Source organism: Montipora capricornis, chromosome 3 (genome assembly GCF_036669925.1).
Source record: "Montipora capricornis isolate CH-2021 chromosome 3, ASM3666992v2, whole genome shotgun sequence".
Classification (NCBI taxonomy): Eukaryota; Metazoa; Cnidaria; class Anthozoa; order Scleractinia; family Acroporidae; genus Montipora; species Montipora capricornis.
This window is the reverse complement of record NC_090885.1, coordinates 52,860,598-52,886,421: the sequence shown is the minus strand read 5'-3', so window position 1 is coordinate 52,886,421 and position 25,824 is coordinate 52,860,598. Positions and strand designations below refer to the sequence as shown.

Below are 25,824 nucleotides of genomic sequence, written 5' to 3'. Positions count from 1 at the left end.
CATAAAAAAACAGAAGCATCTGGCCGAAAATACTATTAACGCAAACAAATGCGAACTCAGCAAGGTACAGATTTTGTTAGCTTGCTTTGTGCAAAACAAATATTGATGAAAAAGCAAATAACTATTGATACACAGTTTTTAGAAAGAGCAGAAGGAAGTTTTCGGGTCGATCGAGAATGAAATATTTACGACATGAAAACAACATTAATTTTGAACCGTGAATATAGAATATAAAATTTACGATCAGCGACAAACATTTTGGGAGATTTTTGCTACGTTCAAGTAAATTGCAAAATCGAAAGTGGCACGGCCGGAATTCAGCGGGCGCCGTGATTAAGTTACCGCGGCGTGTTTACTCGTCAAACAGTGAAGCATCTGTGTCAAATGATGGCAAGATACCGGGTTTTTGTAAGTTTCTTTTTCTGTCAAGTGTTATAAAGTTTGACAATGAACTCTTGTTTATGCAAAGTCAAAATTTACTCTCCAAGACGCGTACGATGTTATTTATCACCAGGTAATTCCATCATTTTGGAAATAGCAGCTACTTTATTATTCATCTGCGTTACAAGTTTTCACTGATTTTGGGGCTCATTTTGTTGAAACTCAAGCACGCTTCCAACAGGCCTGTGAACCCTTCCTGCTTACAGAGCAATACTAAAAAACTTCTCCCATATCACATTTCAACCTTAAGCTCGAAAATTCAATACGTAACATGATTTTATAATTCACAAAGGCAAAAATACCACATAATCCTTTTCCATCGAAAAATTTATTGAAACAAACAACATATTTGCTCTTAGAGGCGAAAACCTCTTCCTATTTCATTGCGTGCGTGAAGACAAGAAGCTCAATCGTGTCAAAATACCATGTACTTCAGGTTAATACAGCTCACTTTAATTTCGTCTCGACGGGCGATAGATTGTTGTCGAAGTCCAGTACTCGTAGCTTTTGAGATTCCTAAAATTTGGTTTATCAACGGAGTTGATAATGTAAATTAACCACCGTACAGAGATTCTAAAAGCTGACGTTTCGAGCGTTAGCCCTTCGTCAGAGCGAATCGAGGGATTATGGGTTACGTGTAGTTTTTATAGTAGAGTAGGAGCTACGCTATTGGTGGTAACCTGCCTAGTTTATCCAACTGACGTTCCATTATTGAGCTCCATATGGGTATATTTTGTTTAAGGTTCAACTAAAACGCCATTCGCGTTACATGACTTTCGACGCCATTGCAGGCTAAATTAATGATTCTACTGTGTCCACCAGAGAAATCTACTCAGTTCCACTACCCTCTCGATCCTAAGAAAATACGCGCAGAAGGCTCTATGCACAAAGACACCACTTACCAGGGGAGTGACAGGCAAGACTTTTGCCGGAAAAAAAGAAAAAAAGAAAAAAAAGAAAACAAACTAACTAAACGCAGACCTTGACTGGGTTTGCCATAGGCAACCCAGTAATAACCATCGAAGGGAGATTGCAGAGCTGAAGTTTCGAGTGATAGTTACATCAATCAAGCAGAAGAGAATTAAGGAAGGACGTTAAAGCACCCAGGCGATAGTCGAAGAAATAGTAATACTGTTTCCTCCTCAGATACTGCAGATAGCCAGATGTCCTAAAATAAGAACAAAAAGTCAATTTTTATGGAAACTTGACAAACATGTATAAAAAACATTTATCAAACCATTGGTAATCAAAACTCGTATAGTGCTCCTACCCATACCACTCCCGATTGCCGCTTAATAGAAAAACTAAGTCCTTTCGGGTACAAGATTTACTTCAAATTGCCTTGGCATAATCTTTTGAAGCCATTTTATGGTGTGGTAAGCAAAAGAAGGAGTTATTAGAGTTCTATAGTTGCCACTTCTTTGAAATTTGAAAAACGTTCTTGTTTTGAATATCGTCTTATTTGTTAAATGTGAAGGTTATAAGTGAAAGAAGCGCAGCTTGTTACAAGGTCATAAGGCCTTGGATTTTCCTACCAATGTGAAATCACTTGGTTATAAGTCTGCGAAGGTACCAGATAGCGAATTCCAATCAGCTTCATTTAACCTTGCAATTAACGATATCACATTAAATCAGCGAGAATTCAGCTAGAGGCACCCCACTGTACCGTCTTCTTTGTCGTCTCTGTCGCAAACGTGCTTAGACAAACAAAAAGAAATACAGATTACTTCATGGAAAATGCGCGCATACGATTTTTATTCACGATTTGAGTAGTATCAGAAAACGAACGAGTTAGTTTTCTGATATGAAGCAACAAGTGATTGAAAATCGTACAGAGCATTTTCCATGCTGTAACGTGTTTATTTCATAGGTACTGAGTTTTTTTCGGGGTAGTGTTTGATAGACAAATTTATTTCGCACAAATGGAGTGGGGCGATGAAAGCAATAAACAATGGTTTAAAATCGCCCAACCGACAATTTATTTAATAAAATTTACAACACTTACTGCGTTTCAGATATTCCAAAGTAGTCCAAAGGGAAGAGTGTTTTTAATTCGTCGCTTGTCAAAGCAACCGGCGCTTTGGGATTTATTTCGCTTTCCTTGCTTCTTTAGTTGTTTTTGTGTGGGCTAAAGAACCTCTCTGGTTTTCTCAAATACAAGGTCGTTTGTTATGATTGCGGAATAGCCCTTTTTCTTCAGTTGTCGTTCCAAGCTAGCCACTGAACTTCGAAGGAAAGTCGGCTCGTATTCACTGCCGTCTTTAGTGCGGACGGAGATGATAAATTGGTTGATGTATTTAGTGTTCATTCAGCTCAACCGCTGGAATAACTTCCATTTTCCTGTCTTCGACCTTCGTTTTCAAAAGTCGTTTAAGCAATCGTTCATCTCGTTCAGTTTTTTTGAGCGGCATCTCTATTTTCTTGTTCTAAAATAAATTCCTCAACTGAGCAAACAGACGCAAACCTTCCCTCGGCCATTTTTCAAAGCGCGCGCGGTTTTGTGCATTCATCACTAGTGAGATTTCATCGTTCGCGTTGCTAATTGAACGAACGATATTTCTTCTCAGTGAAATTTTGTCGTTGGTGTTCCTTATTGGCTACATTTAGAATCAGTACGAATTTTATTCACTATGATTTTCGTGGATAAATCGCAGTACCTATGAAATAAAAGAAGATTCCTATAAAATTTCGCTTTCCTACGGGGACCGGCACATCACGGTCAAGGTTCTTTCTTAATCTCGAAAATCTCGATGGATCGTTCACCTCACGTAATCAGTGACTACACATTTCTGCACTAAAAGGAGGATTTATTTGTTCTCCTAATATGGCCGCCGTCCACCATTTTGGCTGGTGTCACGTCATGCAGAGAAAATAAAACACATCGGGACGGTTATTTAACAAAAGAATGCAGTTTCAAATAATCATGTTACCTCCAGAGCGTTGAAGAATTGAGTTGCTGCTTCAAGGTTGATAAATGATTTTCTTCTTTGTTCCTGTCTCCCCAACACTGCTCTCGCCAATGAACAGCCGATATACTGGGATCGGCTTAAATTAAACCGACTAAAGACACGGATTTGTTAAGCCAAAGCTGAAGTGTGCTTAAAACGATTTAGTTGTAGTATTCCACAGATATTCCAAGGGTCAGACAACCCTAAAAAATATGTCTGTAAGACAATACTTTATCTTGCTGACATTTTATAAAACGAGTTACACCGGAATTGGACGAGTTCATCTCAATGAGGAAATCATGCGTTGTAGATGAATCAATTGATAACCTGCAACAGGAACATCAGTCGGTGACAAAGTCAAGGGACGTGAGATTCATGTCTTCGAAATTCCACGTAAGGTTACCCGCTTTTGTGAAAATCTCTTTTCGAGATGTTACTCAGAAAAGCGTAATTAATGTCAAAAGCGACATTTCCAAAACAATTCGTTGAACTGAAATTCGGAGGAGGGAGGCGGGAGGCGGAGGGCGGGAGCTTGTAACAAGCTCAATTAATTATTCATGGTTTCCCTGGCGAAGAAAAAGTAATTCATATAGTGGAAGACATCGCCATCACCAGAATGTTTCCCAAGCTATCTACAATGGGAAAACGGAATCAATACTAATTATAATACCAAAGGTAAGTACAATATTGTACAAACAGATATTTCATCCATTAAACCATGCAAGTAAGTATAGTTTTAATACTGGCTTCTCTTTATTTTCCCGCGGTAGATCGTTCAAGATGGCTCTTGTAACAGTGTCTGCCATGATTTTGCTAATGACTGGGCACAGCTGTCTTCATGGTAGGAAACATTGAACTCACGAAGTTTTACTGAAGTGAATGAAATATTTATTTCAGTAATAGTATTTTCTCCCGATTTTATAACATAATGGACAACCGCAAAAGGCCGGAAGTGTCTCACAATACCATAGTGTACAGGCATAATGGCAAACTAAATGCTATCATAACAACGTTTGAAATACACGAAGCTCTATCCTCTTTAAAACTCTCTCACTGCCAAAAGTGCTAATTATAGATTTTACTCTGTCTAAGGCCAGACAATTTTACTCTACAATGGTGCCCCCTCTCGCGGGGCTTAAAAGGTTAAATAGCCTCGTGTGATCTTTTACAACTCAAGACCTACCCTTTATGATATTCTTAAGATGGTGATTCCGTCTTGACACTGATCGTCTGATACTAATTTCCGCGGGACCTTAGAATATAAGCCAAAACTTCTGAAATGAAGGTCACTTGAGTTAATAAATTGTATAAAGTATAACAAGGGGGCATGAGAGCACCCAGAAAATTGAGGAAAATAGTATTGGATTAGATCGGGCATGGTAACTGGATCTTCACGCTGTTTTCTAATGCAACGTTCGTTGAATAAGCCTTTCTTCTCTTTCTTAGTTACACCAAAGACAAGCAATGGAATCAAAGACTTCTATTTCTATGATCTCTTCACGGAAACAGGTGAAGACACTTCCGATGACCAGGAATACGACAATAACATACACCAGAAATCCTTAACTGATAGCAACAAGAAAGACGCAGATTACAGCTTTAAAAGCATGCCTGAATATCACATGGACACCAAAGCAGATTTTGAGGGAAATCAAGAAGCTATTGACTGGCTTATAAAAGATCCTAATGAATTTAACGTCAAGTCGTTTGTGGATAGTGATGAAATGGACGACGGAAACAGTTTAAAAGATCTCTCTCACATGCATGAAGAAGACGACAGTGATGGAGCGGGAAACGACGGTCATTCTTTACTAAATCGTCACAGCAACCACTGGGGTAATAAACATCATGGTATGTCAACAGCAGACACGAATACGCAAAAAGTTAACCAAGCGTCGGAGTCTCTTTCAAATGAGATGAAGATTGAAAACGACAAGGAAAACAGAAACAGAGCAACATGGAGAGATCAAGTGGATAATGCTGACCCCGACGACTTCCCAGGTATTGAAAATATGCTAAAAAATCAAAAGTCATGGGAAAATACTGGAGAGGATCTATACGACGGCCTTTATCATGAAACGCGTATCCAAAATGGTTTAAAGAAAAGCTCCAGCGCAACTACTCTGAACAATCTCAACAGTAGGATACGAAATCAGGATGCAAAACTGATGGACGAAGTGGAAAGCTTTCAAAACACTGATAACTCTTTAAATTACGACGATTCTGATATTTTAGGTGACCTGGATGAACAAAGTGATCAAGGCGATTATTCTAAGGAAGAAACTCTACATTCGAACAAACAGAAAGCTGAGTATAATGACAATGAAAGTGAAGGTGAACTTGAACGTGGAAATGACAGCTACCAAGATTATAGCAAGATTTCAAATTCAAATCCAGGAAAGAATAATCATCAGTACGATGAAGATCGTGGAAGTCAAAAATTGAGTTTTAATGAATACCCTCACACAAGCACAACAAAATTTGATAAGGATAATGGTCGTGTAGGCAAAACTAACTCTGAAAGTGGCAAGGATCATGTCCAAAGCAAGAGTGGAAACGACTATTCAACTGACTCTTTCAAACACATCAAGGAATTTAACGATGTTGAAGAAAGGAAACAGGATGAAGCTGCTGACAAAGGCACCAAAGAAAGCACGAAAGCTATTAACAGGGGACACAAGATTCCAAAAGTAAGGTACAAAGGTAAAAATAGCCATGACACGGGAAGGAAGGTTAAAAGCACCTATAAGCATAAAGCAGCAAACGAAGATAGTGATTATACAAGCAAAAGCATTAAAATTCAAAAAAAGGGAGATAAAAACAAAGAAATTAGGGAGAATGAAATCATTTCCATAAATAACAACGTTGACATTGGCAATGAAAATCGCCAGCAAGACCGAGAATACAACACGAAAGGTCACCACGAAAAGCACACAGCTTTGTACAACGAATCAACTGCAACCCTCCCTTCTAGTAAGGTGACTGGAAAACATCAAGAGAATCAAGAGGAAGGCTCATACAACAGTACTTTCTCACAAGACCATCAAATTACCTCCAAAAGCAAACACGGAAATCAGAATATTTCAAGCGATGTTATCGTAGACAATGGCAAAAGGGAAACAGGTGTTGAAGACGATATCAAAACTAAAGTCTCAGAGCAGAAATACAATGGAGAAGTTGCGATCGTTGAGCAAGCTTTTCTTCCCCCTGAATCCAACGATAGCGATGAACAAAGTATGTTGTATAAAAAACTGAAAGAAATCGATTCAAAGTTAAAACGAATTTCACAAAAGAAACTGCGAGCTCTATTCGAAAGACCTCCGGTAGATGCAGGAATAAACGCGCAGCTTCCAAGAGGAAAGAAGAACAGCAATGTTAGCTATGGAAATGCATCTACAACAACTGGTGTCAGAAGAGATCAAGCAAACTATGCCCCTTCCACAAGCATTTACTCATCAGATGACCTCCTGAGGCTCCAAAGAATCGTGTCGTATTTGAGAGGAACGGCAATCACCAGATCCTCTCCCACAAAGGCCTCGCGATTTAGTCCAGCCAATCTGTCATTGAAAAGCCTTTACTATTATCCCATGCATCCAACACCTCAGGAGGAAAGTATTTCCATCACAGGAACAAAAGGTTAGATGATTCATGGCTACCATTGTTTCTAGCATGGGTGTAACGTTACCCGTGAGTATGTTTAAATAATTACTGACAAGAGAGTATAAAGGTAAGAGAGGTAATCCCTCATTTTAGCCCTGTTCCCATCGTAATCCCTCTTAAGTTATTTTTAGATCTCCTGCGAGATCCGGTTATTGCACGAGGGTAACTGATAGCCAATCATATGTCTTCATTTTAACGAAACGCGAATCACTGCGTGGGAATTTGCTCAGCGGTCAACATTGGTAGAAATGGGTACATATGATTGCCTATCAGTTAACCCTCGTGGGAATACCGGATCTCGCAGGAGATCTGAAAATAACTTAAGAGGGATTACGATGGGAATAGGGCCAATAAGAGGGATTACTTCTCTCACCTTCAAAAGGCGGTCCTTTTTTGTAAGCAGGGAAATTACCGGGGGTAATTCCAAACAAGTTAAACCACACAGTACTGCAGTGGCCGGGCTAACAGCACTGCAATATTAGTAAGATTGCACCCTGTTCGCAGCAATGTTTTTAATATTGCAGCAGCAAACATTTTCAATTTTATTGGTTTATTGGTGCATATGTTACAGAATCGGTGTAATTTCAACTGACTGATTATAATCTTCGTTCTGCTTTTCCTCCAAGGCTTTTTCCCTTCATCCCCTCACTTTTGTTCATTGTGTTTCGGTTCAACATCATTCTCAAACAGTTCGTCTTCATTTCCCCTGACTTCGATTTCAACTTTCTTAGGAAACGCTCCCTGCAAGATTTCACTTGCTTTTCGTTTAAGTGTTGTCGACGACATTTATATTTTTCTTACCTCATCAAATGATCGGTGACCTGCGGTTTGTACAATAACTTGTTCTGGTACACCGCTTTGGTACAACCGCGTGGCTCAACTTTGGCTGCGCTAAGAGAATGATTTGTAAAATGCCCATCAATTCCTTCTTTTTTCGTGATTTTCTTTATTACATTTTAGAAAGTTTCTCTTCCCAATTGCTTTTTTCATAATAATAATGATAATAACTTTATTACTTTCCAAATTCTGGCTTTTCAAAGTAATTACAATATTCAATAAAATATTAAAACTATAGAACAATGAGAAATGATTAAATATTTGAAATTCTCAAAGTAATTACAATATTCAATAAAATATTTAAAACTATAAAACAGTAAGAAATGATTAGAATCGTATTTATATAACAAATTTGACAAGAAATTTGATATATGTTAAAATCATTGAAAGCTTCTAACATTCTCTTTGTAAATGACGCATTAGTTCCTTTTTGAATAATGTCATCTCAGTGAGACTTCCAGGTAGGTTATTCCACAGAGAAACCGCTCGATAATAGAAGGTTCTTTGGCCTGCGGCCGTTCTGTATCCTGGGATGTCCATCTTATTCTTATTCCGTGTGTCTATATTGTGGATTTCAGACCTCTTTTTGAACTTTTTGACAAGGTAGTCAGGGGCCAAACCCCTTAAACACTTAAAAACCAGTATGCAATCCCCGTAGATAAGCATAGATTCCACAGACAACCATTTCAGTTCTTTGAGAACAGGGGTGATGTGGTCAAATGTCCGTGAACGGGTTATAATCCTAGCTGCGAAATTTTGGACATTCTGTAATTTGTTGATATTCTTCTTTGTAGTACTAGACCAGACAGATGAACAATAATAGAGTTTGCTGAAGACTAGTGCATTGATAACGTTTAATAAGGTGTTTCTGTCCAAAAGATGTTTTATCCTATTAATTTGACTTAAACTTGACAAGCAAGAAGATGTAACACTTGTTATATGTTCATCAAAACTCAATGTAGCGTCCATATACACCCCAAGGTCCCTCGCTGAAACAACCAGACGCAGCTCTTTCCCCAGCAAGGTAACATGTACATCGAGATCTGTAGGCGTATTTTGAAGCATTTGACGGGTGCCAATTAAAAGCAATTTCGTCTTGTCCCGATTAATCAGAAGGCTAGACTCAGTCTTTGAAACTCAAATTCCTGGCCATCCCTTAAAGCAAACTGAATGCCAAAACCCCAAACCAAGTATAGCAACGCAGCTCCGCGTTCTCGCTGACTCAAAAAAAAAAACAATTTCCTACAAATAGTTTTCTTATTCTTCCGTTATAAATTTAGTCTTTTTGACAACCATAACTACTTCTTTTGCAGCAATATCTTTCATTAGAAAATTCAAAGCAGAATTTAAACTTCTAAATGAACAACCTTTCTTATCAATCAAAGTTACACAGTTTACCTTACATTACACACGTAAAAATGTTTGAACGCTACCTATTTTTTTCAGTCTTCACTGGATAATCTAGTCCGTCTTCTCTTCTGACTTTAGAAAAAATCAGGCCAAGACAAAAGTACTCGTTACGAATTTTATTTAGGTTCTCGTTTATCAACCGCTTGCCACAATAAGTCTCTTTTAAGTACCCTCGTTTATCCCAACCCGCCACGCCTATTTTCAACGACTTCCCTTCTTGAAACGTCTCGCACTCGAAGGACGATATTGACGTTCACAATCTTTCCTTTTCTAAAGAAAGAGAAATACAAAAAAGAAAATAAGTTGTTCGCTTTAAAAATGGTCTTAATGAAATACAAAATTTAATTACCCTCAACGACAGTGGCACTCTTGGAACTCGAGCTTTGCGTTATGAAAATGAAAGATTCGTCTTCCGAAGAATCCTCCATCTAGCCTCAAGGCATGTATATCCAATCCAACCTACCCTTTACAATCAAAAACTCAAAATAACCAAATATAATATGTTTTATACTATGTAAATGTTGTTCGAATTGACCTTTTCGCAATTCAATTCAATAACACCGTTTTCACATGTAGGTGAAATACATGATTGTCCCTCACCCTCACAAGCATGAATTTCTACCTCTAGTAGGCAATTCATGCCAGTTTCAAAGCTGGTGTACTAAAAAACGAATTTGGAAGCGACTGAAATCGCCGATATACATGCAATGCAGAGAGCGAACAAAAAGATGTTATGAGACCCCTCAGCTGGCTGCAATATAACTCATAACGCCGACTGCCTCAGTAATGATCTATTATCAAGAGGCCTTGGCAGGGGCTGCTCTTTACATGCTCCAAGAAACACGAATTTCAAGTTAGTTCACCATTGATAGCAAACTTACCATCAAACTAGTACGCAAATTTTGTGATGTCACTTGCTATCGTCCCGTCTATGAAACTTTTTACTCGGTTGTAAGTTCCTATGAATCTTCAAAACTTCCTCCCAACAAAATTAGTTCTTCCTTACTAATGTCACTGGCTGGCAAGTGAAGTTGCATGAAGGGGGTTAAAGGAGGAGGCTTCTTTCGAGGCCTATAAGGGCAAATCAAAGTCACTGCTTTCCGGTAGTTTAAATATAAAAGTGCTAAGTTTAATAGACAAAACATGGGACTGGATTAAGTGGTACACATTGTTCTATAGATTCTACATTCAGCGAGTGGAACGACTGGTCAACATGCTCAGTGTCCTGTGGGAAAGGAATAACTGTAAGAGGACGTGTATGCCTTGTGTCGAAATGCTCTGAAAATGATTTGTTCCAGACAAAGCGCTGCAATCAGAGAATCTGTGCAGGTACATTATTCATTCTCAAGTAGATAAGCCCGCACGTTTCATCAAACAACTTGAACGGTCATTCCTCCTTACTAATTCTACGATCAGCTGACAGACATCTACGACAAAATCTTAAATCTATACTCCTAATATAATTTTACAGAGTACCTCCAAGTATTGTTCTCCTTCTTCGCTCCATGGCAATGAGTTATTTGGCTTTTAGCATGAGTCTATATTTAAAATAACATTTCAAACTGACTCCATTGTCTTTTTCTTGTGAAAAATCTAAGATGACTTGAAAAAAGAATCGCTACAAGAGCACAACAAGTTTAGACGCAAACACTTGTCGCCTCCGCTTCAGTGGTCAAATGCTTTGGCAAGAAAAGCTCAGCAGATTGCTGACACGCTGGCAACAAAGGACTTTCTCACTATAGATGATCTCCAAGAGCAGCAGGGAGAAAGTTTTGCACAAATAAAGCACACCAAAGAACATTTGGCTAAAAAAGCGATAGATAAATGGTACAGCGAGATTAACTCTTACAGCTTCTCATATCCACAAATAACTGGAAAGACAAGACATTTTGTGCAAATTGTATGGAAGGGAACAAAGGAGATGGGATTTGCCATCGCTAAAAATCCCACCGGAGACTACGCATTCGTAGTTGCACTTTACGCTCCTTCAATTGACAGTAAGAAACATCTAGGACAAAATGTTCTTCGTCCTGGAGTTCAAAATGATTTGTACTCAACATTCAAAAGAAGACACGCGGATGAATTTTTATAGTATTTCCAAAAAAACATGTTTAAAGTGGGACTTCGACAAGCTCTATGCTAGTTTATTTTAAATTATGTAACGTTTGTATAACCATCAAGAAACGTCAAATTTATACCCTTGCCTTGTTAAACAGGATCTTCGATAATTGAAAGCTAAGGAATCAAACTATTAGAAGATGGAGGGCGTCCTTTGTTTTTGTCCGAAAGACAAATTATGGGTTTTTTGCAACAAAATCACGATCAAAGCTTCTTTTGTTTCCAAGAGATTTTTTCATTTGTACAAGAGTGCGAAGTTAGGTCTCGCTATAAAACATAGTTCAGTCATGACAAGCTATTCAGGAGACAGAGACAGATCAGATTCTCGTTGATGCAGGTAACAGATAACAAAGTGATTTTATTCCTTGGCCATTCAGACTCCAACCAACCAGAACACGAAACAAATTGACTTGCGCTTCTCTTTAAATAGGTAAGTGCCCCTTTACGGGGATGAGATGATGCATAAACACCCCAATCACAAACCCACATTCGACGCTAAGTAAAAAGCCTCAGATTATTACAGCAATGCTATCTTTTTCATAAAACATCATTTCGAGATTTCAAATTGAAAATTTCACTAGCTCCTCGACTGATCATAGTTAATTTCGCATATCAGTAATCTTCTACGGCGTTTAGTATTTCAAGTTGTCCATCGCGCAGGGAGAAGATACGTGTTTATATGTTAATTTTTTTTTTGTAAGGCGAACAAAACTTGTAGGTGCTACAATAACGAAATTTGCATGCTTAGAATAGCAAACACAAATTCTTACAATGAATAGTTATGACAAACTTTAATAAAGTCAAGTTGCTAACTGTATAATAGGATGGAATAATAAAACTTTCTTATCAACCGTGTTAATGAGGTGAGAGAATTACCTTGCTGGCAAAAAATAGATATCATCGGTAATCCCTCATCTGTGAAGAACAACCTGCTTTTCAACTCTTGCCATGGAAATCAAGAGGTCGGCAGATAAGGCCCTTTACTGGCTATCCACTCGAGTATCTATCATTCCATGGACTTTTTCCACGACTATGGGTTGTCAATAAGCAGCGATGATGTAATTAAGCTTGGCCTTTCGGCAAAGCACTTTATGACAAATAAAATGGAGTAGTGGTGAAAAAAAGGTAAAGTATTGCTATCTTTCATGCTTTCTGTAATGTTTTATGAACTATTTATGCTTCCGTGAACCACTGCAAAAATTTCATTCCACAAATGGCACTGAAAAAGAAAATACCTTTCTGCCATTGTTTAGAGCGAATGACTTTTAGCGGTGGTCAATGTTCCTTTTTGACAACAACAATCAGTTTCAAAAGGCTACTTCCGAATCCAATTCCGATTCTTGTCAAAGCGACTGCTTTGATATTTTAACATTTACATATGAACCAAAACCCCATCAGAGAAAAAGACTGCATTTAACTGATCTGCTTATATTATACAAGGGCAACTAAATGTTTCTAAGCAAGATCATTCAATTAACTATTTTATAGTGAACCATACGTTGTAATTGTCTATTTAAAATGGACATGTTTATTTTCACTCTGCGGGTTTCTAGGTTGCATGACAGGGCAAGAAAATGAGCGACAGTCACCTCGTGTTTAAAGCCACTGGATTTCTTATGCTTTTTACAGTCCTAGTCGCAAATGGTAAGTTTTGTTTGCAAATCGGCGTTAGCTTGGTCTGTTAGCGCTAACGATTGGTTAACAGTATCACAATCTATCCGTTGTCATGGTATTTGACTCTGGTGAGCGCTAATCATGCCTTGAGCAAACAGAATGATAAAAGCTGGTTATGAAAACTCCTAAGGGAAAATTTACAAATCCAGGCTAAACAGTGACAAAATCTTGTTCAATTCACTAGTTGATACAACTGGTGGGTCTTAATTAGAAACAGAACGCAAACTACGGTGACAAACATGAGGCGAAACAAACGCATAACTGAACTAAATTTTCCGCTCTTGCCGATCACGTAATCTCAACTGGTCACAACCCAAAATGGGACAAATTTAAAATTCTAGCCACTGAGAGGTCCGACCGACATTGTTCCATAACAGAAACTCTTTTTATTCGTGATCTTCAGCCATCCTTTCATGAATACGTTAGCAGCGAAAAGTTGTATCTTTATTAATAAGTTTTACTATTGTATTATGTATATGCATTTACAGTGTACATATTTTCTCTTTTGTTTTCATTGTTTCTTCTACATCTTTGTGAAGTATTTTGTAACCTCCTTTTGTTACTATCAATATTACCTCACAAGCTACTCAAATTACTGTTATACATTTCAAACATTTTAGCTAACGGATTCTGAAGATGTACGTTGAGACATACGAAACGTTAAGTCACTAAAAATTTGTTTCAGTTATGCGCTTGTTTAGCCTCATGTTTTCTAACCAAGCTTCGTTGGCCATAGACGGAAAGTATCTACGATTTGGTGGGTCTTAAGTAGCTTTAAGTCACAAAACCTTACCACTATGTACAAACATCTTGATCAGAAGAATATCTGCACCACATTTTGCTATTCAATAGTGTCAAATTTAAATTTTTCTCATGGCCTAAAAATACCAACATTTGATTAAAAAGAACTAATTAGTATCCTTAAAGCCAACGCTAGGTCGATTGCTTGACACGAAATACATTCCTTAATTATTATTTGCATTCTTATTTCTGTTATTGTAGTTATCATCATCACTATCTCCACTGCCACACCGATCACTGTTATTAAGCCGGGTTATCTCGATGGGTGCAACGCAGCAAGCAGTTGCCCGAAAATACCCGCGGTGCTACAGCCTATTCCTTTTAACACAATCTTCAGCGTTCCATTACCTTTCTTAAAATTCCTGCAGTGACCAGGAGCTTGGGCTTCTGTAAGAGCTTTACAGGCGTACTCACACCAATGCAACTATGGTAGCTCTCCAGTCTCTTTGGGACAGTCCCAACGCCTCCGTCACCAGAGCCAATACCTCTGCTCTAGCCTTCCACATTTTCCCTGCCTCTCTTACTGAATCTTTATATTCGTTTTCTTCTTCCTATCCCTCACAGTAGTGTCAACCGGGACCGCTATACGGGTCTGCAAATGATCCCAGAACCGCAAATGATACCAGGACCGCAAATGATTCCCATTTTGGACCGCAAATGATCCCGAAAAAAAAGGAAGGGATGGCATGGAGGGTAAAATGGTCTGGATAGTGAACAGTGCTTATTTTTATTAAAATCACCTTAAATTATGGCTCACAACAGGTTTCTGCCTCATTATAGTTTTCCAGGAAGACTGAATTTTGTTTCTTATCACGTTGTTATAAATTTGCCACATTTAATTATGGAATACAGACACCAAAAGCTAACTTGGACGAAATCTAAACTGATTATGACCAAGGGGGTCCGTTTCTCGAACCCTGCGATCAGAGTCTCTTTCGATCTTCCTAGAAAAATCGGTCTGCCACAGGCCTCGATTCAAGGGCATTTTGTATTGAGCAGGCCTGTGTTAAAATCTGGTGTCAGTCACGCGTGACCAGTAACTGCAAAACCACGAAACGAAAACCAAACAGTCGGGTTATTCGAAAAACTCTGGCAAACACCCGCAGGGTTCGAGAAACGGGCCCCTGGTCACAATCAGTAAAGAACTGCGCCCAAGTTAGTTTTTTGATGATTATATCCGATAATTAAATGTGGCAAATTTATAACAGCGTGGTAAGAAACAAAATTCAGTCTTTCTAGAAAAACTATAATGAGGCAGAAACCTGTTGTGAGCCATGATTTAAAGTGATTTTAATAAAAATAAGCGCTCCTTACATTAATTCTCTATCCAGACCATTCAATCCTCTTTGCCATTCCTTAATTACTCGTTTTTTTTTCGGGATCATTCGCGTTCCGGGATCATTTATGGTCCATGGGGATCATTTGCGGTCCTGGTATCATTTGCGGACCCGTACAACCGCTACATCAATAATTTGGCACCTCTGCTCTTTCCTATTATTAAACAACCACCATATGTGGTCTCCTTGCTTTTTTTTGTTATCATGGTCGCTCTCTATTGTTATAGTCCCATATGGATCGTTTCCACGTGACGTCATCATTTTCTAAAATTCAAAACTAAAGAGCCACAAAAGTTTTTATCCTCATCAGGCATAAGAGGCGGTAAATTTGTATCCATTTGCAATTTTAAAGCTCAATAGCGTGTTTCGTTTGGAAACCAGAGCATTTTGAATTTCTGAGTTATAGCGGGCGTGACACGAGGGCACGATCGAGTTTACTGAGAAATAGATATTTATCTCATGGTTTTGAGCCTTTTTAGAATTTTAAGCATTAGGAAAAGTGCTTAGGTAAATAGCTGTTTGTTCAGTACAGATGATCACTCGCCTAGATAGCCAAAGTAAGTAACAGATGTTGACACTATTTTCCAGCCGCCATATTGGTGCACCACAGATGTACACCAACATGGCGTTTTCATACTGGGCTCTGTAAATTTCTGCGAAACATTTCGACGAATATCTGAAGTTTGGGGAAATGCACAGGCCTAAAACTTGGAGAATTGTCTTCTTCATTTATCTTCTACAACATCACGAATTCTTGACTTTTTCCACTGGATGGTTTTCGATTTATTTTTTTATTGCGTGACAGTGAAAACGATCTATTGACTTCTTGTTGTCATTTTTCAATACACTCTGGTACATGTACAAACCATTTGTCTCCTCGCTGAAAGATTCATTTTCCTGTGAAATCCCAATGTTCTACTCCTGTTATGCCTTCTCTTGTACTCAGCATGGGCCAGTTTGCATGGTACATCCGCTTACAATATGTTCACCCAGGTCTTCTCGTTGCTCTCATCCTCGGTTTGTCTAACCATTCAACAACTTCTCTTGCCAGTCAGCCTTATTTTCGGTCCGGTATTGAAAGCCCTTTGACGAATGCAGTTCCGCATCTCCCTTCCTGGTTACTTGGAGTCAATATTCACTGCTGCCCAAAATCTAACTTTTCAGTGAGAACCTAGTCCTCAGTGAGATATCAGTCCTCGTTCCACCTCTAATTTCAGCACATACAAACGGACCACGCAATCTGCTGGGTTTATTGCTCTCTCTACTCATAGTTAGAATCTTTCTTGTTCTATTGTAACGATCTTTCAATTCCTTCTTTGTCCAGTTGATAATTCAATATCTGATCAAAGATAGGGCCCATATCTTGATTCCTTGCATAAGGTTCCCAGCATTTAATTTCTGCCTCCAAGACTCCTAGGTATTTGAAACCCTCATCTGTGAAATACTTTTCTTCGCTCTAACGAAGGGCTAACTCTCGAAATGTCAGCTTTCAAATTTCTCTACGGTGGTCAATTTACCGTATCAACACAGTTGATAAACCCATTTTGGTAATTTTATTATCGCCCGGGAGTTGGATGCCATCTTAATGCACCACTTTTCTCTTTTGAAGATCGCGACTGCACACTCCTCAATACCGAATTGCATTTCATTATCTTGACTGAAGAATCTTATGATTTGTACAAGGAACTCCGATTTCCAATCGTCGCTTCTACAGAAGTTCCATCTTTATTTCGGGTTTTTTCTTAGCACCAAGGTTCTCTGTCACTACGATAACCCCTGCAGACATGAGGTTGTTCGTTGCTGTGATATCTTCAGATGCAAATTTCTTCAACACAAGGTAGATTTACTTTCCAGATCTCCATATAATGTTCTTCCTAAACCGCTTAAGCGGCGCCCTAGTAGTCTTGTTCTTTCACTTTCACTTTCACTTTCACCAACGCCCATAATCCTGCAGTGTATTTCTCGCTCATCACAAAAGAACCCTGCTTCTTGTCAAGGTGTTTTAGATGGTGCCTTCGGTACTGATTCTCTACTGACTTGCTGCCTCCCAAGCCCTGCTGACGGTTTTCGATTAGTTTTTGCGCTAGCCTAATGTCTCTGGTTGCAGTCCTGTATTGATTTCGTTCCTCTCTCTTCCACTTATTTGTTCTTGAGCTAGAGCCAGTTACACCAGGCGCTACGATGCTGTCATCGCTAGTCTCCATAGCAACTTCCTATTGGCGATTAATAGTTACTTTTCTCCTAAATTTTATTTCAGCAAACATTATACGTTCCTTAATTTTGCGGACCTGGGGCCCGTGTCTCGAAAGTCCCGAAACTTTACGGGCCATTTTCGGGTGTCACAATTCCCTTTGTATCTTAAGAACGCTCTCAACATAACATTGCATTGCTGTTCTATAATTTTATACGCTGCACCTTCCTCCAGGGCGGTACCCAGCAAAGCCGTTTTTTGGACGAGTCCAACATTGACGATCGTTCCTAGTTTTCCGATCCATTTGTTAAATTCCTTTAATTTGTCAATGTCCCAAGCGCACCAGTGACTAATGTAATTAGTACAACTTTCTGCCTCCTCCACATTTTAACCATTTGTCTCCTAAAAAGTTCGTGGTGCTTCTCCATTTTCTCGTATTCTCTCTCAACAACACGACTCTCTCCAGATTATCCCTCATCGATTATCAAGCATCTCCCACTTTTCTTTTCTCACTGCAATATCTGCTCTTCTGGCATCTATGACGTGGTCACATTGTAAGTCCCAAGGCAGTTTCATTCTCTATGTTCAAACCACTTTTCCTCCTTTGGTAGATTATACTATTCACATCCTTTCCAATGCACTATCTTGGCTACGTTGTGTCTACCTTTATATTCTGTTTCTGAGATACCTTTTACCATTACTCTTACTATTATTTTTTATCACTATTAACTTTAGCAACGTGTTGAAACATTTTGTTAGACGTAATGCGCTTCCTAACTCCTTGAACATGGGAAAGTGACTCAAACGAAAATTCGCAGCTCATGGCCTTATATAATTATTTCTATCTATTTATGAAATACCTTATCTCATTTTTGCATTCGTATTTGCCCCTAATATTATTTCTTTAAAGTTTAACAAGTTCGACATAAAGTCAGCGAGACGGGACGTTATTCTTATCGTTAACCTTTCCTTTAAACAAAATCCAGTCACCCAAGTCACATTGTCACATGATCGTACCTCCGTTTGTTGAATCATCTGCTCTCTGCTCTGCAATGTTGTAAGATTTGGCGTGCGACAGCTAATATTTGCATTCTTGCAGATCGCAACATCACAAAGATCAAACAGTTATCAACCATTGCAAATGCAACAAAGAAGACGATAGATGCTTTGATAAATACTGGAGTTGTGATAAATCAAAAACCCCAGCTTGTGAGTCAGATGGCAGGAAAAGGAGACAGAAGAATTGAGGTTCAACGGCCGGTAGTAGAGGGTAATATACCTGCATCTAAATGTCAGACATTTTGTCAATTGTAGAGGTAGCATGTGGCAAGATTTCAAGCTGAGGCTTCTGTAAGGTCTTTCGCGTTCAAATGAGTTTCGAAGGAGAGAAGAAGTTTCTTTTCCCCCCTGACTCGCCAGTCCACAAGAGGCCTCTGCTTCGAAGATATAACGAACTGATTGCGACAAATTGCAGTCAAAGCTGATCAAATGTAAAAATTGTCCATAAATAACGGCTTTTGCTTCGCCGAAACACAAAAAGAAGAAATACAGTAGTCGCAAATGACGTAAAACAAGAAAAAGAACCAAGAGACAATACAGATAAAGTTCATTATGATTCCTCAGCTTTGTTTCTGTATTGGTAAAACAGAGACCTGTGAGCTGAGACCTGTGACCTGAGACCTGTGTTTTGTACCTGCCCCGAAAATCATAACACCGCAGTCTCACACGGTCATCACTTCTTTCCATCCCTCAAACTGACATTTCCCTTTTCAGTCAACTTATACGACCTACAGTCTACTTTAGACTTCAGATCTACTTCAACGAAACAAAGATTTTAAACAAGTTGAGAAGATTCACAATAGGCGAGGCAAAGAGTTGAACCCGGATCGAGGCTTCACCTTGCAGTTTCCGACATCCACTAGACTAACGAGACAACCTCCCGGAAAATCGAATTTTTTAGACTATTGAAATAGTAGTACCCAGCAAAACAATTGAAAGTTAACCGTCTTCAACGGGGTTTTTAGACCTAAATACTGTAGATCAGTGTGGCATAACTTAGAAACGCTATTTCTTGTTGAACTAAAGCTGTAATTCTACCTGTTTTCATTCTTTTTAGAGCGGTAAGCTAGTCAATATTAACATGGGATATTGCGTCGTGTAATTGTAAGGGATGGAAATTAGTGTTGACCGTCTCACACATAATTTGTTGGCGAAGACTTTTTTCGAAAGTAATTCCAACTTCCCAAAGCAAGTGAGTTTTCGGCTGATCGCATCGTAAGTTAACCGCGCACTGTACGAAGACCTCGTGATGGATTGCAGAGGCAGTTAAACCAAGAAATTGTGAACTCTGGTATTTTCCAAATCAAATTTGGTGCGAAGTGAATGCAATACTTTGAACATTCGATCATACACGCAAGAAGTTTTATTAAAATTCTGGGGGTGTGGTCATTCTCCATTCCAAGCTCTGTGTCGTGTTTTAAATTTTTAAAAAGAGCTTGTATGGCGAGTTTTAGTCCATACAAACCGGAAGGATTAGTGAAATAAATAAGCACTGATGTTGCATTTACTTGTCTTTTGTCTCTTTGTAATCGCTGTTTGGTAGTCTAGTGCCATTTTGTCCACTAATTCGCGAGATATCCTCAACTGAAGACCTATCCCTAAGAGAGAAGGTAGGAAACGCTCACCAGTCGATTGGCCAAGCGAACCAGGAAATCGAGCCATAAATGTAGTTAAAATCCTTCAATCCGCCTCGGCCAGCGACATGCTCGAAGATTGTATCAAACATCCATTTTGGGGAATAGTCTCGATCCACTCTGCGAAGGAAAATTTGCCACAAAATTTCAATTTTGCCCTCTGAAAATATCCTTGCGACGATCAGCCGTGGACCCATAACGGTCAATTCGTGACAAGTAACTGCTCCCTTAGTACAAATTTTTCCCTTCACCCCTTCCCGGACTTCAGGAACGTGAGGTTTCACCCAAAGAATTTTGCCAAATCCAGAGAGGTGTGGAGGGAAAGATTTGTACTAAGGGAGCAGTTATTTGTCACCAATTGGCCGTTTGGGTGCACGGCTGATCGTCACAAGGATGTTGACAGAGGGCGAAATTGAAATTTCACAAAGCTAGGAAGCTCTTTAAATTCAAAACATAACAAAGAGCTTGCACCACCTGTGCATTCACTTCTTCAAACGAACGAAAAGAGATGCAATTTTTCGCACGTAAAGTTGAGAGAGATTTCCTTAGCAATCAATGAACCATGCTACAAGAGCCGCAATACGAAAGTAATTGTAAACAAAAAGATTCTTTTCGGAAATCAAACTGTAGAGTTTTGTACATGAAATTTTAACCCCAATAACGCGCCAAAAATTTCACAGCTCGCGGCTAAGGAAGGAAAATTATAGCAGTTGTGAACTGAAGTTGTCGGATACAAAAATACTGTACAAAGGAGCATAAACACATCTCCTAATATACTTGAATCGCGTAAACTGCCGAGAATCACAACGAGACATTTTTTCAACCAAAGCAAATTTCAGTATCCGGTGCCATGCATGATGACAATTAGGAAAGTCAAAATGCTGTATTTTTACAAACAAAAACCTTACAGAACTGGTAACTTGCAAAAATATTTGATTATAGGTCAACTTCAACCACGTATCGATTTCGGTTTTAGAATTTGATAACATCACTGTGACACAACACATTTTACATAAATGGACCGCCAATCGAAATACCAGCTGTCAATGTTTTCCCCTTTGCAGATGGTTCTGACGAAGGACGCGAATATGAAGAGATAGGTGATGATGCTCCAGCCACAGATATGTTGAGCGAAGTCAGAGGCAAAGAGAGACACAAAGAGGAGATATTTGACACGATGAAACAGTATAAAACTGACGATAAATATGACAATCAAGATGGCAGGCAACCAGGTGGGTTAGTTTTTGGTTCCCTACTCCGCTTTGGGAGGTGCAGTGGCCTCATGGTTAGTGTGCTTAACTCCGAATCGAGTGGTCCTGGTTCGGGTCCTGACCGGGGACATTGTGTTGTTTTCTTGGGCAAGACACTTTACTCCCACGGTGCCTCTCTCAACCCAGGTGTATAGTTAAATGGGTACCGGCGAAATGCTGGGGGTAACCCTGCGGGGGACTGGCATCCCATCCAGGGGGGAGTAAAAAAAATACTCCTAGTCGCTTCATGCCACAGAAACCGGGATAAGCTCCGGCTCTGATGGCTCATAAACAGACTTTACTTCTCTTTTTTTTTTCTTTTACTCTGCTCCGGGTACTCCGGTTTTTCCCCTGTCCTAAAAACCAACGTTTGATGTGATTTGAGTTTATTTCAATGTACAGTGTTCCCAATTAGAGCCTGAGCGCCAGAAGACTTGACACTTGAAAAACCTCCATCATCATCATCATCATCATCATTATTATAAGTGTAGGTTACAATCAGAAATGGAGTTTTTTTTAATTGTCATTTGACAGGGGTATTTTATGGTTTTCCCGTAAATATGACATCGGCATATACTACAACGGGAAAGTCCTCTGTTTGAAAATTTAATAATTTACCACTCATCACTGAGTCAATTGTCTGAAGCCCGGTTACGTCGAAATGGCATCAAAGCATCGCTGACCGCTTTTAGCCCTAACTGAATATAGCCTAGTAACCACAGCACTAAAAAAATGGAAAAGGCAATTGAATTTTGTGTATTCGTAGAAGGGGTCATGTCTGAAATCAACAGGTGAGGTCTTGATCGAAGCATACCCACTTTCGAACCAGTTTTCCATTGCAACGGTTTAGTTTCTAGCCCATGTTACGAATCTCCAGAGCAGTGATCGAAACGTCATCGTTTCCGACTTCTTTTCTCTGCTCATGTCCCGTATCAACCAGTTACAATATGAAAGTGAGTTCATAAATACTTCTACTTTGCAACAGTTTCTCAGGTTTTTGGGAAAGAAATAAACAAAGAAAAGAACAAAGGCTTGCTTGAGGCTGCTCTTTCCGATGACGATAAACAAACAGGGAACAATAACGATGACTCTATAGCGGAAGGTAAGTGCACTCAACAATGATTCATTGTGAATGTGAATATGCATGATACATCATTGGCGTGAATCCTTTTTCCACGTGTGAATTATATTTATACCTGTGGTTGGGAGTATATCACTGGACAAGAAAGTGGCAACTGAACAAACGAAATTGTAAAACACACTTAACACACTTCTGAGAAGAAAACACTACTTACCTGTAGCATCAAAACTTTTAAGTAAAAGCTAGGCCCGTGTTTTATTTACTTTGATGCGATTATGCAACAAGAGCTAACGTTAGGACAAGACGATTTACGACATAAAAGACAACTGTAGGCTTGCTTCCGGGTCGTGTCGCTATAAGCTAGATTTACAGCTGCAAATACGTTGAATTTTCTCATAGTATTAAGGAACAGCAGTTGCTGGAGTGATACCTCTGGTAATACTTAAATAGCTAAACTCAAAAGTAAAAGATTTGGGAAGCTTGCGTGAAAAAAAATGGTGCTTTGTTGTCTCAAAACAGACGCAGTTTTTCAAGAAGCGCTCTTGGCTCACAATAGATTCAGAGCTTTTCACCACGTCCTTCCTCTTCAGTGGAATGCTACATTGGCCGAACAAGCTCAAAATACAGCTGAGTCAGTTGCTGGGGACCCATCTACATTTCAAGGAGAGCCGGACGGGGAAAACATTGCACAAATATGGCATGACCTCCAAAGAGCACCACTTAAGGCCACTACCATATGGTACGCCGAAAAAAAAACCTACAGCTTTTCTTACCCAGTGCTGAACGACAGTGTAAAACATTTCACGCAAATGATTTGGAAAGGCACAACTCAGTTAGGAATGGGAGCAGCGCCAAGCCCAAGCGGCAAGTACGTCATCGTCGTCGCACTGTATCGTCCTGTTGGAAATGACATTCACCGCCTCAGAGATAACGTACAGAAACCCGGGCCAGAGAAAGATGTGTACGCGACAATAAAGACAAAAATTTCCAAACCATACGATTACAGAATGGAAAAACAAAACAAATCATGAGGGATTCACATACTACAAGGTTGAAAACAACGATCGGTAAAAGGCAACACAATTTCAAAAAAAGTTAGAACATTAATAATAATAATATAGTAATAATAATAATAATAATAATAATAATGATGATGATAATAATAATAATAATAATTGTACTACTGAGTAATAGTAATAGTAATTGTGCTGCAGTCTAAACTTACAAGCGGTGCAAGAGTCGTTGAATACATTTGAACCTTTTTGTTACTGATCATATTCTGCAAATGAATGAGCAGGGGATCTAGGGGGAGGGTGTAGGGGGAGCCCCCTAACCCCCCTGGCTTTCAACTGGTATTCTGCCAAAAAAAAAAGTATCCAGTCAGCTTACGCCATTCCTTAGTGGTGCACCCCCTCCTAAAAAAAATCCTGGACGCGCCCCTGATGAGGAAATGCTAATGGACAATCTATTTGTGTATGGAACAATACATTTTGCATTGAAAGTGATGGCAAAAATTAACCGAAGAGAATCCGAGTGCTTCTTTGCAGAATCAAACCTATCGCCTTCCTATTACTAGATCTTATACCCTACGACTGAGCCATAAGACAATCGTGGAAGCAAGGACATTGAGCAAGGTTCTGGTGAAAATTGATCCGCTTCACTGCTATGACTCAAATTGTCGAAATGCTGCATTCTCCCCGTTGTTAAATATTCCCCCCCCCCCCCACCCCTTCATTCAATGTTAAGATTTTCCAAACGGCACGAACCGTCCTTACTGAACTAGCGTTCACACAACATTAAATGAGGGGGGGGGGGGAAAAGGGAAAATCGTTGAATTAGTCCTAGAAATAAGTTCAAGGAGGCTCGAAAGCGTTTTTCGTTGCTATAGTGTTTGCGAAACGATGAAAGATACCAAAGACGGATATTTCACAGTGTAGGCAAAGTATTCATCTCTTTGCTACTCTATTGTTGGGTAATACGTAACCGCACTTATGACGTAATATTGGTTACCATGGCAACACGACAGGTCCACAAAAAGTCCTTCTAAATTTCAGTTTTTAAAAATTATCTGCAAAACTAAGTGGGCGCCCTACCGTTTTCGTTTCTTTGCTGGAAATCTTCCTAAATTCTTTAACTTATTAGAGAGTATGACAAAACGTAATCCAGTAGAATTTAAGATACATCCAAAGGGGGTTTCATAGTATACAGAAAATTGTTCTAGATATCTTTCCCCGAAACGTTTTTATTTGAAGTGCCATCGTGAATGAAAAAAATCAAGATAGGTCACTGCGCAAAATTTCGAGATAAAGACAAATGTTTTCCGGTCCGCGCGATTTTACGCCGTATTTTGACATCAGGTTTGTTGCGCGCGCTACTTTTGATAGAAATTTGATTCATTCAGCTGACGCGTGTTTATTAGTTATGGCGTGTGTAGGTTACGAGCGCGCGCAGCTAAAACCCCTTTCGAGCCTCCTTAGTAATAGAAGTTGTCGTAAGATTTTCTTTAAACTTTTCTCGATTGTTCCTTACATTATAGTGACTCGAAATGTGCAATTAAAAAAGTAGGTCACCAAGCTCGTTTGGGAGATATAACTTGCTCAAGTTACTCATTTAATCATTGCGGCTTCACCTATCAAGGATCAAGGACAAGTTTGTTTCATCGGTTCACGATACCCTTTGCAGGAGCAGGAAGCACAGCTTTGACGTGATTCTTGAAATAACAAAACAGGTGTATTTTATTGTTCAAAAGGAATAATTTAATTTTTGTTTTATGGTACAGGCACACTTTATGAAAAGGCACTGACTACAAATATTCCTCGGATGCGTGACCTCGAGGAGACAATTTTGTGTCCTCAAGTGATGGCTACGAATACTTTTTTCCCTGTAACGTTATCTGACGTAAATTTTTTTAAATTCTTTTAAAGCACAAAGAGCGGGAGTAAGAGAATAAATTTATGCCAAGAAAAAGAGAGAAGAGAAAACAGAAAGCAAACCGAGCTCGACCCCTCGACAAGACGTCTCCCCGATAGCGCGGTTTCACTTTCACTCTCGGGCTGGAATAATTATCACTTTAGCATCAGCAAGGCTTTCACTCGACAGTTTTTTGCGAGAGTATAAAACGCTTTCCGTTCTGCTCTTTAGTGCTGTGCTCTGAAGTTGGCCATTCTTCTTTCTAGCGAGCTTTCCCTTACGAAAGACCGCCATTTTGAAATGTTTTTGGCCACGTTCGATATATCAGTATTCCGCATGGCTACGTGTCGTTATGGTTAAATTTAAACATCGTTTTGTTTAGAAACCTCCCTTGAGACTTGTGATACAAAGAAAATAAAACTGAGCCGTGAAATTTGATCATAAAGCCTCTTAGCCATGCCTGAATACGAACA

General features: G+C 39.2%; 2 protein-coding genes across 3 annotated transcripts; both read left to right on the top strand.

The window, feature by feature from the left end:
* Positions 1–3,938: 3,938 nt before the first annotated feature.
* On the top strand, positions 3,939–12,352 carry LOC138043370 (myb-like protein F). Its single transcript, XM_068889607.1, has 5 exons — positions 3,939–4,064; positions 4,160–4,230; positions 4,836–7,025; positions 10,476–10,625; positions 10,895–12,352. The coding sequence occupies exons 2-5, from the start codon at positions 4,170–4,172 to the stop codon at positions 11,386–11,388; spliced, it is 2,895 nt and encodes a 964-aa protein (XP_068745708.1). The 5' UTR covers positions 3,939–4,064; positions 4,160–4,169; the 3' UTR covers positions 11,389–12,352.
* Positions 12,350–25,494, top strand: LOC138043372 (uncharacterized). 2 transcript variants are annotated; one of them, XM_068889609.1, is made up of 6 exons: positions 12,350–12,539; positions 12,968–13,058; positions 18,517–18,687; positions 21,175–21,342; positions 22,346–22,462; positions 22,961–25,494. In XM_068889609.1, the coding sequence occupies exons 2-6, from the start codon at positions 12,989–12,991 to the stop codon at positions 23,470–23,472; spliced, it is 1,038 nt and encodes a 345-aa protein (XP_068745710.1). In that variant the 5' UTR covers positions 12,350–12,539; positions 12,968–12,988; the 3' UTR covers positions 23,473–25,494. The 2 variants fall into 2 exon arrangements, with proteins under 2 accessions (XP_068745710.1, XP_068745711.1); XM_068889610.1 differs by lacking the exon at positions 12,350–12,539 and having other exon boundaries at positions 12,584–13,058.
* The last annotated feature ends 330 nt before the right edge of the window (positions 25,495–25,824 follow it).

Excerpts from the sequence above, each read along its gene's own strand:
- LOC138043370 (XM_068889607.1), top strand. The coding sequence starts at position 4,170 with ATGGCTCTTGTAACAGTGTCTGCCATGATTTTGCTAATGACTGGGCAC. Across the intron at positions 4,231-4,835 it reads TGGGCACAGCTGTCTTCATG|TTACACCAAAGACAAGCAAT; the intron begins GTAGGAAACATT and ends TCTCTTTCTTAG. Across the intron at positions 7,026-10,475 it reads TTCCATCACAGGAACAAAAG|ATTCTACATTCAGCGAGTGG; the intron begins GTTAGATGATTC and ends ATTGTTCTATAG.
- LOC138043372 (XM_068889609.1), top strand. The coding sequence starts at position 12,989 with ATGAGCGACAGTCACCTCGTGTTTAAAGCCACTGGATTTCTTATGCTT. Across the intron at positions 13,059-18,516 it reads TACAGTCCTAGTCGCAAATG|ATCGCAACATCACAAAGATC; the intron begins GTAAGTTTTGTT and ends GCATTCTTGCAG. Across the intron at positions 18,688-21,174 it reads TCAACGGCCGGTAGTAGAGG|ATGGTTCTGACGAAGGACGC; the intron begins GTAATATACCTG and ends TCCCCTTTGCAG.